The 12150-nt window shown below is 50.6% G+C and overlaps 6 protein-coding genes across 6 annotated transcripts, besides 15 other annotated features; all 6 read right to left on the bottom strand.

The window, feature by feature from the left end:
* Nucleotides 1–4508: a sequence feature (heterozygous, non-Esmeraldo-like haplotype).
* On the bottom strand, nucleotides 97–1257 carry Tc00.1047053506509.60 (hypothetical protein, conserved; the record flags this gene model as incomplete). Its single annotated transcript, XM_801980.1, has 1 exon — nucleotides 97–1257. One exon carries the CDS (start codon nucleotides 1255–1257, stop codon nucleotides 97–99), a length of 1161 nt encoding a protein of 386 aa, XP_807073.1.
* Nucleotides 1622–3862, bottom strand: Tc00.1047053506509.50 (hypothetical protein, conserved; the record flags this gene model as incomplete). Its single annotated transcript, XM_801979.1, has 1 exon — nucleotides 1622–3862. One exon carries the CDS (start codon nucleotides 3860–3862, stop codon nucleotides 1622–1624), a length of 2241 nt encoding a protein of 746 aa, XP_807072.1.
* Nucleotides 1984–2007: a microsatellite.
* On the bottom strand, nucleotides 4225–5268 carry Tc00.1047053506509.40 (hypothetical protein, conserved; the record flags this gene model as incomplete). Its single annotated transcript, XM_801978.1, has 1 exon — nucleotides 4225–5268. One exon carries the CDS (start codon nucleotides 5266–5268, stop codon nucleotides 4225–4227), a length of 1044 nt encoding a protein of 347 aa, XP_807071.1.
* Nucleotides 4509–4925: a sequence feature (haploid, non-Esmeraldo-like haplotype).
* Nucleotides 4926–5183: a sequence feature (areas merged during assembly that could not be assigned to a particular haplotype. This can correspond to areas where the two haplotypes were merged or to regions with more than two copies in the genome that were merged during assembly.).
* Nucleotides 5184–5658: a sequence feature (haploid, non-Esmeraldo-like haplotype).
* Nucleotides 5439–5488: a sequence feature (CT-rich).
* Nucleotides 5649–5673: a microsatellite.
* Nucleotides 5659–12150: a sequence feature (heterozygous, non-Esmeraldo-like haplotype).
* Nucleotides 5712–5786: a sequence feature (A-rich).
* On the bottom strand, nucleotides 5799–7793 carry Tc00.1047053506509.30 (hypothetical protein, conserved; the record flags this gene model as incomplete). Its single annotated transcript, XM_801977.1, has 1 exon — nucleotides 5799–7793. One exon carries the CDS (start codon nucleotides 7791–7793, stop codon nucleotides 5799–5801), a length of 1995 nt encoding a protein of 664 aa, XP_807070.1.
* Nucleotides 7827–7852: a microsatellite.
* On the bottom strand, nucleotides 8140–8769 carry Tc00.1047053506509.20 (hypothetical protein, conserved; the record flags this gene model as incomplete). The annotated part of the gene is made up of 1 exon (XM_801976.1): nucleotides 8140–8769. The coding sequence occupies one exon, from the start codon at nucleotides 8767–8769 to the stop codon at nucleotides 8140–8142; it is 630 nt and encodes a 209-aa protein (XP_807069.1).
* Nucleotides 9150–9180: a microsatellite.
* Nucleotides 9440–9471: a sequence feature (AT_rich).
* Nucleotides 9695–10222: a mobile genetic element.
* Nucleotides 10277–10313: a sequence feature (CT-rich).
* Nucleotides 10327–10357: a sequence feature (AT_rich).
* On the bottom strand, nucleotides 10382–12127 carry Tc00.1047053506509.10 (hypothetical protein, conserved; the record flags this gene model as incomplete). Its single annotated transcript, XM_801975.1, has 1 exon — nucleotides 10382–12127. The coding sequence occupies one exon, from the start codon at nucleotides 12125–12127 to the stop codon at nucleotides 10382–10384; it is 1746 nt and encodes a 581-aa protein (XP_807068.1).

Below are 12150 nucleotides of genomic sequence, written 5' to 3'. Positions count from 1 at the left end.
GGAAACAAAAAAAAAAAAATGATAATCAAAATCTAACTCACATTTGCACGCGGCTTCTTTTTTTCTCTGCTTTCCCTTCCTTCTCTTCATGTCGTTTCATAGACCCAACAAGAGAGCCTCAAGAAGGACAATACCACCAAGGGCAGCACATTCTCGCCGCAGCAAATGTGCCTCTGGACGTAAAGCGTACATGACAGGGCATGTGGCGTGAAGATGATCTCGGCGGCTGTAGACGTGTTCAAGAAATTCAACTGCCTCGACATACAGCCGCTGATGCATCCTTGTCAAAGATGTTTGGGAACAGTCTATATATTTCCCGTTTTCTAGCTGTTTCTTTTTTTGTTGTTTCCGCCCCTCACCGCCCCTCCTTTCGGCGTCCATAAAGATGTGTGATTGCCCCAAGACGTCCAGCTCCAAATACTCATCACAATTGTCATCTTTCTCTTCGTCTTGCTGCCTTAATTTTTTAACGTTGCGATTGTTCCTGTCATTTGGGGTGTCACGGCACCTTTTTTCCTCACGTGCGGATGTCCACCAGTTCGGTGGCCGCCGTGGGGCACACAAAGGGCATTGCGAAAGGTGCAATTCACGTACCTCTTGCAGAACCGCTGCAAAGGCTCCCAATACCTCTCTCTTCTCCACTTTCAGGGACGGAGAGGCATGTTTCCTCAGAAATGTCAATAGTTTGCTCTCACTCCTGCCCTTCTCCATGGTTTCTGCTGCTGCTGCCGCCATTGCTGCCCCTGAGGACTCCCATCCACCACTCCCATCCCCACCCCCAGCGCCGCCACGGCTGTCAAGGGGTTCGGTCGACGGAAGCAACTCCGGTAGCTTGCCCCAAGCAACGGCCACAGTGGAGACAGTCGGGGAGTAGGGCCGCGCCTCTTCCTCTTGAACGTCCATCGGACTACATGGCGTTGTGGAGACCGTCCCGGCAGAGGCGCCAAAGCCGCCTCTCTCAGACATTCCTTCCGCCGCACCGCAAGTGGACGTTGATGACATTTCCGCTTTCCATTGAGGGTGCGGATAGCGCGAGTTGCGGTGATGGGCAAGAAGGGACCAGGGCTGCGGGACCTGCGTGAAAACACTTGACGCCCCACCCTTGAGTGGGGACGAAGAAACCAGCAAGGGCGATGTTGTGAGAATGACGTCCATATGACACAATCGGTGCGTGAGTGGAGGGGCTGCGGGGCTCGGGCCCGACTCCTTCCCGTTCTCTCCTCCTTTTCCTGCCCTGCAGCAGCCGCAGCCACACATATACACACGCACAGAGAGAGAGAGAGAGAGAAAGGGGTAGAAATCAAAAAGGTACTGAGAATGAGCAGAAGCCAATAAACCACTACCATCCCATTCAGCAAACAACTTCAAGAATAAATTCTAGAGAGGGATTGAAACAAGAAACATCGTGAAGTTGTACCCCCACCCCCCCCCCCTCAACTAAAAAAAAAACCTGGCATTGAAGGTCAAAATAAGGTGGTGGAGTGCTGTTACTGGTGGTGGTGGTGGGAGAAGTGAATAAAGGTAAAAATTGAATGTCCCTCCCAAATACTTCCCAATTCTTTGTCCTCCGTCTCCAGACACACAGACAAACGCACACAAACACGGGACGATCCCTCCCGTATTAAATGGGAACGCTATTGTCCTTGAGTTTCTGTGAGGGTGGTGAGTTTCCGTACGCCAATGAGGCGAGCGTTGCGCTATTTGTCTCGAGTAACTGCAAGTTGTCCATCAACCCGCTCTTCTCATCCTTTCGGCATGCCGACGGCGTGGCAACAAGAGGCATGGTTGATGACATGGATGATGTAATTGCCTGCAGTTTCGCTTCCCACCACCGCACCTTATCCACCGGCTCTTTTCTTTCAGAAGACTGCAGCAGCGACCCAGCATCGTGACGGTTCTCACCTGACGCCTCCATATCTTTTCCTCCATGCGGCACCTTCCACCGCTGCACGGTTGGGGAAAACCAAACACTGGAGTAGACCTCACCACCACCACCACCACCACCACTGCCTCTACTCGCAGGAGCAGCATCGGTAACGCATGCAGCAGTGTTACCACTACGCTTCAAACAATCTATTTGGGTCAGCAGCCGTCGCCTTTCCACTTCGACAGAGTCCTTCGTCTCACGTAGGAGATCTCTATCCTTTTTCACCTGCGCCAGTTGTCCTTGCAACTCCTCAACGCATTTGCGCAAGTACCGGCAATTCACATCACACTGTTGGGACTCTTCCTTCAACGCTTGTATGTTTTGTTCCAGTTCATGCAGTTGCGACCTCGCCGTGTCACGCTCCTCCAGCGCCGTCTTGACTGCAAGTTTCGTGCGGTGCAGCTCCTCATGCATGGAGTACCACTCATTCTTTTCTCGCCGCATGGTATCCTGCAACGTCCGTAACTTAAGCTCAACCGCGGCGATGGCGTCATCCCGCTCCCGAAGTGACTTCCTCTGCGTCTGAAGTGCCTCCTCCAAGGCGTTGTTCTCGCGAAGCAATTTTTCCATTCGCGAGGTGCGCTCCTCCGCCAGTGCCGCCGCCTCCGCCATAATGTCGGCGGTTTCGTCCAGTGAAGCTTGCAGACCATCCGCACGCTCCTTTTCGATGCGAAGGGTTTCTTGTGTGTGCTCCAGCCGTTCTTCCAGCGCGGCAACAGTACTACGCTCCTTGGCGCATGCAGCCTGAAGTTCTGCCAAGTCCTCCGCCATGCTGCGACCCGCGCGACACAACTCCGCGTAGGCACGACCAGCGACAAGAACATCGTCCCTTGTCTCACGCAACGCCAACTGTATGCCACGCAGCAACCGAGCAATCACACGGGTCGTGCCCTCCCAAACAACGGCATCGTCCATGTTGTCGCCAACCCGCTCCCCCGGCTGTTGGGATGAAAGGGACACCTGCAAGAGGCGTTCCAGTTCTTCCCCAGTGGGTTTACAGGACACAAATGTCACATGGGCTTGCGGGTGAGTTTTCGCTGCCGGCATCGTCACCATGAACTTTTCACTGTCACCATCACGAACAATATTTTGCCTCTGGCCCACGCGTTGCTGTTCCTCCTTGATGACATCAATGAATTCATCGCACTCACGGCTCACACTGTCACAGTTATCGGCACACTCAAGTGCCGCATTCACCAGCTCTGTCCATAAATTCCGTGTGGCTTTTCGCCTGCGAGCCAACTCCTCAGATGTGCGTAATTTGTCTTCCGCCTCTCTCTCCTTGTTTTTCTTCTGTAATTCTTCTCCTGCTGCGTCAAGCTGCTCCTGCAACCGTTGAATTTCCAGCTGATACGCCACTGCCTCGTCGGATAGTGTCTGAATATATGTGTCTGCCTTGGCGAGCTTCTCCACGACGACTGACAGCTCTCCTGTGGCCTCGGCCTCACGGCTTTGACTTGCCTCCAATTCCCTCTGCAGCTGCAGCTGTGCCTCTTGTGCAGCGACAAGTGCCGAATTATCCGCCGCTGCGTCCTTACGAAGAAGTTCCATCTCATTACGGCTCTTTTGCATTTCCTCTGCAAAGCCTTTTTGCTTCTCTAACAAGTCGCGTATGATGTGCTCCAGCCGCTGCCGCACCGCTGCGTGCTCGGACTTGACGCGGAAAAGCTCCTGTTCACGTAATTTGGCGTCCCGTGTGCTCACCTCCGCCTTTTCCTTCCAGCGCTGCAGCTCCCTCTCCATTGCAAAAAGACGACGGTGTTTCTCAAGGCTTGTCATGTCAACATCATACGTGCGCCGCTGTTGCGTAGAGTTTCCTGCTGCAGGTCCGGCTGAAGTGCCACCGGCGATACCGCCGCCCACATCGGCATCACTGCTCGATCGCCGATGGTCGGTGGAACTGGAACGTATACGACGTACACCTATTGGCTGCATGCTCCTCCTCCTTTTTCCTTCTTCCTTTCGTCGCCTGGTGATATACACGGAAAGAAGGGTGGGTGGGAAAAAAGAAAGGGAAAGAGGTCTTTTTCTGCACAGGGAGAAAATAAAAAAGGTTCAGGGTGACGTTGCCCATGACACCTGCCATGCCTCTTCTCTCACCGTTCCCTCTCCCAGCGACTTCGGAGGATTGGCACACACGCACACACAGTTGCAGGGCCTCATGTTCAATGTCTTGAGGAGCTTGACGTCGCTGGAACACATGGACAAGGAAAAAACGCATGGATAAAGGTAAAATGCATAGGCTAACGCATGTTCCCAACAGCAGAAGATATTCCAATTCCCTTCTCTTCCTTCTTTTACCTCGATTTAGTTGGCGCATCGCTACCGCAGCCATTTGTGTAGTAAAGACACACAGAGCACATAACCAAAATTCCAGCCATGAAATCTTGTTGCGTGATTGGCTCCCCAAGGAGTACCGCTGCCAAAACGACCATAAGGATCACTTCTACGGCCGAGGCAAATGCCTTCACAATGACGTTGATAAATTTCAGAATAAAGGCAGTGGTGAGACCATTCAACGTTCCAGACAAAATAATAAGGAGAAAAATAATGTGTGGGTGACGAAAGATACTGTCTTTAAGATACTCCTGCGGGGCAATCATGAGACCCAGAAGCAAATTAAATAGAATGCCGTACAAATACATAAAGAAATTCTGCAGATGTATACTGATGTGGGTTTCCCGCTTTAAGGCAACCTCGTTGTACACGCCGGCGAGGGATGAAAGAAATGCCTGCAGCAGCATGGCCAATATGCGCACATCCACCGCCTGCATCACGGTGGGTGAGATATACTTTATGACAAGACCGAGTGTCAAAATCGCAAGCGCTGCCCACTGTCGGATCGAAAGGACCCGCTTGAGTAAAAACACAAAAAGAAATCCTGTAAAGAGAATGCGGGTCTGCATAAATAACTGCAGCGTCCCCGGGTCAAACAGACGAAGGTTCAGGTACGTCAGATTGTTGTAAAGCGCATAGAGAAAGGCGGGTGTGGCGTAGACCCAACTCATCCGCCACAACTCTCCACGTCTCGGCCCAAACGTGACGCTAAATAACAGGAACTCACCACTCAACGCATACCGGAGTATCACTGACGCAATGGTCTTCGCCACCTCAATCGACATCACAATGGATGTGCTATCGTACGATAAAATCCCCCGCTTCTCAAGAACTTTACTGTGCCTTATCGTAAGAAAAAGCATGATGCTTGTGCCAACGTACATTCCTGACAGTACAAGGCTTGGTAAGAGGCCAAACTGCGGGGTTTCAGTCGGTACCGTTTGTGGGGTTTCACTCACATCCTCCACATCCTTCTCCACTTCCACCTGAACTTCACGTGGCATCTAATTATAGACAAGAAATGCGGCCCTGTAGATAATAAGATGGAGGGCAACAGCAACATCAAAACATGGCACACGGATGGAGAGAGAACGAGAGAGAAACCCCTCCCATCCAAACATATGAGCAGGCATAACAACACGCAACACACAAACCACGAGACCAAAGAGGGCATAGAGAAAAAGAGAAAAAGAGAAAAAGAGAAAAAGAGAAAAAGAGAAAAAGGACCCATAAAAATTGCATTGAAAAAACAGGGGTGGTGGTCGCAGGCACGTTAAAAAAGAGAAAGAGAGAGAAAAAAAAAAAGGCACATTAATGAAGAAAATCATATGTAACGTTCGGCCATAGCACACATTGCAACCAGCAGTAAAAAAAAAAAAAAATCTTTCCTTTTTTTTTTTTTTTTTTTTCGCCCCTCTCTCCCACCTCAAAATTCTGCCCCATCAAATTTTTCTTTTTCTTTCTTTTTCCCGTCTTCCTTCTCGCTCTGTTTTATCGTCTTTTTTTTTTTTATGTTTTTCTTCGTTATCGCCCTTTACGCAGTGGAGCGAAGCACAACCAACCAACACCCCGCATCTTTCACTGACGTGGGCGTCATGATTTTAGACACGGAGGAGGGTGGCACTAACTGCACGGTTGTTTCTCCCGTTATGACCGATCTTAAATAATGCAGCATCATCCTGCTTGCCGCAGCAGCCCCGTACTCATGCTCCCACAAACACAGTTGACAGAGCCGCTGCACGCTGATGACGGCGATGGCATCACTCGGTTTGACTTCCGTCGTGTACTGTCCTTCAAGGGCCCACCATACACGAATGACACGGCAGATACGGCGTTCTAAAACATACGGTAACACTGAGAACACCACAACGTCATTCTCGGCACATTTCTTCGCAGTAAAACTCTCCAGCACCTCAGATGGGGTCAGCGTTGTCACATCAAGCGGTGTCATCTCCGTGGGAGTCAAAAAGAGACAACGACAAACATCCATCAATTTCGGGTTAACCATCGGGCCGCTGCTGCTCTGCATCCACAACGCATATTGTTCGCTGGATATCTGTCTTGCCCACGACGCCTTGCCATGCGAGATATCCCTCGCATCGTTGCCTTCCGAAGAAGCTGGGAGAGCGTCCACATTTGCCGTCTCTTCCATATGCTCCTGCGAGGCGTAACGACCCGAAAGTGAGTGACGTCCTCCTATTTGCCGTGGGTGCCGGTGACGGCCCCGATCCTCCTGTAAACGTGATCGCAACAAATCCGTCCACCGCTTCAGAACCTCGCGACGCCGCTTCCCATTTCGCTCCATTTGTGCCACGGCGGGGTTGCCGGTGTAAATGAGGAGGAAGTGCAGCAGAGAGCGATATTGTGAGGCAAATGGCAGACTCGCCCACTGGATCAGCGCCGACATCCGCCCCAGTGAAATGGGGGCGCCACTAAGAAAAAGGAAAAAAAAACCCAACTGCTCGTTCACTTGTTGAAGAAGCATCGGCTGAGATTGGGTGAGTTGCGGTGCGTTCACAAGCATGCTGCTCAGAAACCCCTCCCTCGCCTCAAAACACCAACGCCGAAGAATGTCTTTCCCCTCCACCGAATCCCGCAGTTCCTGCGGGGCGGATACAGACGGCGATCTTGAAATACTCTGCCCCTCCGCTGTTAACAACTCTCGAAGAAGAAGCGGTGGCAACTCACGCTCATCGAATGCATTCACCCATTGTGTCATGAGACGCATAGAAATTGTCATGTCCTCATGCGTGCCGTTTCTCTCGGTTGCCGCGTCCTTTTCATCCACAACATCCTCCGTCTCTGTGAAGGCATCCAACATGAACCACAGACTCAGCATGTAACTCCACCGAGACGGCACACGTGAGTTTCCTCTTGTTGCTGCCATAGCACCATGGTCACTTCCACTGAAGCAATGCCTCGCTTCCTCCGCCCGCACAAGTCGGCGTCCCAAGTGCAGCCATGTCTCCTTCTGCTCCACGTCTGTCGAAGCGAGAATCAGCGAAGGCAAATTGGGATAGCACACATATCCCGCCGGGGAGACACGAAACTGTGAGTCGATGGCTAGTATTAAGCGCACGGTGGACTCAACGGGACAGGGAGAAATCCCATCCTGGGTGGGCAACGCATTGGCCGGCCCAGTTGATACAGACATTAGAAACCCTCGAAGATACTCAACAGGACTGTCTGTTACAGCCTCTCCCTCCTTCTCCACGTCATCGTCTCCCACACTCGCCACCACCGGTGTCTCTGTAGCCTTCCTGCACGCCCCTTCTTGAGATGACATGGATGTCGTTTGGACGGTCTCCTTTGCCTCATGGTATTTTCGCTTGACCAGTTCCACAAGTTCATTTGACGTGAGCGGCTTCGAGGAAAGCAGCACCTGTCGCACCATGATTTCACGTATGCAACGTTGTGACTGCAAAGACAACATGACTGTGGCTGGCCGAGTTGCCCCTGTAGCAACGGCAACGGCGGCGTTGCCGTTAGTCGCTGTCTTGATGACTAACTTTATCCATGTGCGTCGCATCGATCTCTTGTATGTAGACAAGCAGAAGCAAAAAATAATAATAATAATAATAATAATAAGAAAGAGAGAAGCAGACGGGGATAATTACAAAGGAATTATGCATGCGACTTGTGACTGTCTCAATCCATCCAATCTGCGACGGCCGTGCATCGCTCCCACTGGTGTTGCCGTATGCCCACCAGTAGCCTGAAAAACGCCTCCGCTAAAATAAAAATACACACACACACACAGATACACATGCAAAAAAAAAAAAGGATGTTTGCAGAGAGAACTGGGCCGCACCGCATGGCCCATCAAATGAGCGCAACTTCTTCTTTCCATCAGCTTCAATGGATGTCGTATTCGGTCAGCGGTGCTTCCTTATAATCGCCAGCCGCTTCATCTCACGTTCCACGGCCCCAGCAATATCGTTGAAGATGCGCCTTTCTTCCTCCGTTTCACTCTCCTCGGCGGTGTCATTCACCACCGGCGTTGCATTCAATCCCGCACCTATTGACGTTCCTGCAGCGTCACAAGGCGGAAGCCTCGCTAGAATTTGTCGGAGTGTCTGCGTCACGTCTCCGCTCTCCGCCGCACCATTCTCCACGGATCCCGCGTCATCGTCATCATCGGTGCTACAACTACTCATGACAGCATCACTAGAGGCAGTACTATTCGAAGTGCCATCATCGTCATCGTCATCACTCTCTTCTCCTTCCTCTTCCTCTTCCTCTTCCTGCTGCTGTAGATCTTCATAATGCTGCAAAAGCCTCAGCAAATCTGCTACTGGCCCTGCCTTTTCTCCCCACCGCCGTGTTATTTCTCGCGCCACCGCGAGTGCCTGCGTCGTCTGTCGCTGCTGCAGAATGTGAAGGAGCGGCACTGCCAGTGCGATGTAATCACGCGTCACGTCACCGGCGTCCACGGGAGAAGAAACGGATCCCGCCGGCGTCGATGACACGGCAGGGCCACCGCAGTGAGGGACGCACTGCACCATGCGGTCCCCCACTTCCCCTTCCCACAGCAGAATTCCTCCCGGTGTGAATGACGTCCCCCTGGCGAGTGGCAAAAAAACACCGGCGACAACACAAATTATACCACCCCTCCCCCACGGAAAAACAAAAAAAACAAAGAAAAAAAAGGGAACATGTGCCAAGAAACACCGCGCCAAAGAAAATAATGCCAAAATCTATTGGAGAAACCGCCGCATGCAATTAACACTTCACATCACGTCATCTTCATTAAAATATTTTTTTTTTTCTACTTTCTCTTATTTTCCCAAATAAATCCGATGGCCTGCACGCTCCCCACCCCACCATCGCAGAGCACACCTCCCTCCCCGTCCTCCAAAGAGGAATTCGCAGCGGAGGGCGCAAAACACACACACGCACACACACACAAATACACAGTTAGCCATCCGCCTCGGGCCCGTGCGGTGTCTTAATAATCCGTCGTCGCCGACAACCAACAAAATAACACATCAATAAAACAAAACAATCCATACTTAAGAAGGGAAAACAGAAGAAATGCCTTTTCTCCACGTAAAGGTACTGCTGAGAAGCATCCGTATTATCATTATCACTATTTCTATAAGCATCAACGGTAACCAACAAATATACATACAAAAACAAACAGCAATAGAAGTTTCTCTTCAAAAATGCATACGCATATAAATAAATACATAAATAAATATATATAAGTATGCAACTTCATGGATATGCGCAAATTTATATCTTCCACAAAGATGACATTGCGTCGAGGCAAGAAATAAACAACAACCACCACGCATTTTCATAAATACACAAGGAAAAATGGGAGAGGGAGTAAAGGGGGGAAAAGAGAAATGCAGGGAAGTACCATGGATGGGAATGCATCACAGTCAGGAAAGAAAAACCCCAAAACAACAACAACAAAAAAATCAGAATAATCTTCTGGGCCGCTGGCCGAATCCTGCAGTTTCTCAACAACAGAAAACAAACGAGATAGGAATAAGAAAGGGATGGACGGAATAGGAGTGGGGATTCACCATACCCTCAAAGTTTGCCACCAAGTAGGTACATACATACATACATGTATCCTCCGTTGGCCTCAATTGTGGCCCGCTCACTCTATTCGGATGGGTGCATATAAATATAGTTAGATATGGCGTTCATTCCTTACGAAGTGGCAGACTTTTGGGGTCCACCACCAGCCACAACACCCCACCGCGTGGTGGTGGGAATCACAAAAGAAGGGGAGGATGGGTGAAGGTAAAACAAATAAAATAATTATATTGCCGCTATCGGTGTTCCCCTGGTCCCCCACCCCTCCTTTTAATAGTCGTGCTCTTTTCAAAAAAAAAAAAGTCCATACGGTAGAAAAGTGTCGTAATGAAGTGTCCATTCCGCTTCATCGGTATGGATGCATATCAATGGCGGTAGCCGGCTCTCCTCGCGATTATTCCCTTCGCACAGTTTTCATCACTACAATCGATGATATTCTCAGCAGCAGCAGAAGCAGCAGTAAAAAAAAAAAAAAAAGAGAGAGAGAAAGAAATAAAGATGCACGCACACACAAAAAATAAATAATTAAATAAATCTAAAAAACAACAACAACAACAAAAGCAAACATCACTGCAGTGATGCACGGTCTCTCCCCAGTAACTGATCCTTTTCTTCACATCCTTCCGCTGCAGCCAACAACGAGGCAGTGCCAGTGGACCTCAGACGACGTAAGGATTTCTTCCGCTCCTTTTCTTCGGCTTTTTCATTCCGCCAACGCGCTCGCTTGGCCCGCTCCACCTCGCGGACACCGTACATCGCCGGGACGAGTACACATATACCAACGTAGTGGAGCATGGATGTGATGAGAAACGTAAACTGGTAGCCTTTGGCGCCGGCAATGTATCCGCCAATCACAGCGCTCCCTGCCCATATGAAGGATGCAAAGCTCTCAAAGGCGGACCATTTGGCACGACTGGACTTTGGCACGCAGTCCATGATGACGCTGCGGGAGACGCCAATGGTGCAACTCATCAGTGCATTGCGAAGGACAAAAATTGGGACCAAAATGGACAGATGGAGATGTGTTACCCCCATCAACAGGAGTAACGTCGCCCCTATAAAACGTGCAGAAAACACGGCAGCAACACGACTAACAAAACGCTCACCCATATACCGAACCAGGAACGATAACGTGGCGGTGGTGATGGAGGAGACAATGGATGCACTCAGAAGAAGAACTGGCGTCATATGATAATCGTTCACGAAGAAAAGCGGGATATATCGCATCGTCATGCCAGAACCAAAAACCAGAAAAAAATCACAGAGACACAGCAAATATGGCACGGTCGACCACTCACACAACTTATTTGCATGGTGCCACACCGCTGCCACCAGTCGTGCCGCAGGGTTTCGCCTTTCCTGAGCCTCCATATACTCGTGATATTTTTGCGCACTCCGCATTGTTAGCTGAGCAATGACGGCCTCATGCTGCAATACCACAGCCCCAGCCGATGCCACACTCCTTGACATCACAGGAACTGACGACAGGGCCTCGCTCTTCATCCCGTTTTCGCTTACAAGGGGCTGCCTCAGTGACTCCAAACTTTCTTTGGAATCCATAATTGATTCGCTCGCCTCGGGTAATAATTTCGGTTTCGTAGTAAGATCTGGGGCATCTGTGTCTTCGACAACAACGGCACACTGCGGCACGTGGCCACCCGTACTTTCATCCAACACATACTTGTCCTTCAGCGTGAAGAGTAACAATTGGGCGATAGGATGCAACGAGACACCCGTGTAAACAAGAACCTTCATGCTACTCAACTTCCACTCATTGCCGAGTTTAACCAGCATCAAAAGGGAAGTGGCGGAACCAATGCAGTCACACAATGTCTGGTTGGCCCACTTCAGATTGTACACAAAGTCACGCCGGCCAGTTTCTACGCTGTCAGCAAACAGCACCTCGACTCCCGTGGAGACCATCCCAGAGAACATTCCCCACAGAACGAAGGCAAAAAAGAAGATGTGTACCTGAAGCACAGATAAGGCATAAATGGAGAGCGCTGCAGCCGTAATGCCGCTGAATGCGCCAAGCCGAATAATCGTCTGCCGCGGCAATTCATCGGAAAGGCCAGCAATGACTGCCCCCACCACCTGCGCCGTACAAGAGGTAGCCGACAACCAACCGACGGTGGTATCACCAAAGGTGCGGCTGATAAGGACCTGAAACACCTGTGAGAGCCACAGTGAGAAACACGCCCCGTTGGCAAAGCAGAAAATTAAAACACGCCGGACATTGGGGTTATGCAGCGCCTCCCAGTCACCACGGAAAGGTGCTTGCGCATGGCTGCTGGCACGGGCATCTTCGCTCATACTTCACGCACGCCTGACTTAAA

Source organism: Trypanosoma cruzi, genomic scaffold, assembly GCF_000209065.1.
Source record: "Trypanosoma cruzi strain CL Brener 1047053516587 genomic scaffold, whole genome shotgun sequence".
NCBI classification, from domain to species: Eukaryota; Euglenozoa; class Kinetoplastea; order Trypanosomatida; family Trypanosomatidae; genus Trypanosoma; species Trypanosoma cruzi.
Note: the sequence above shows the minus strand (reverse complement) of the source record. Positions and strands in the feature narration are given on the sequence as shown.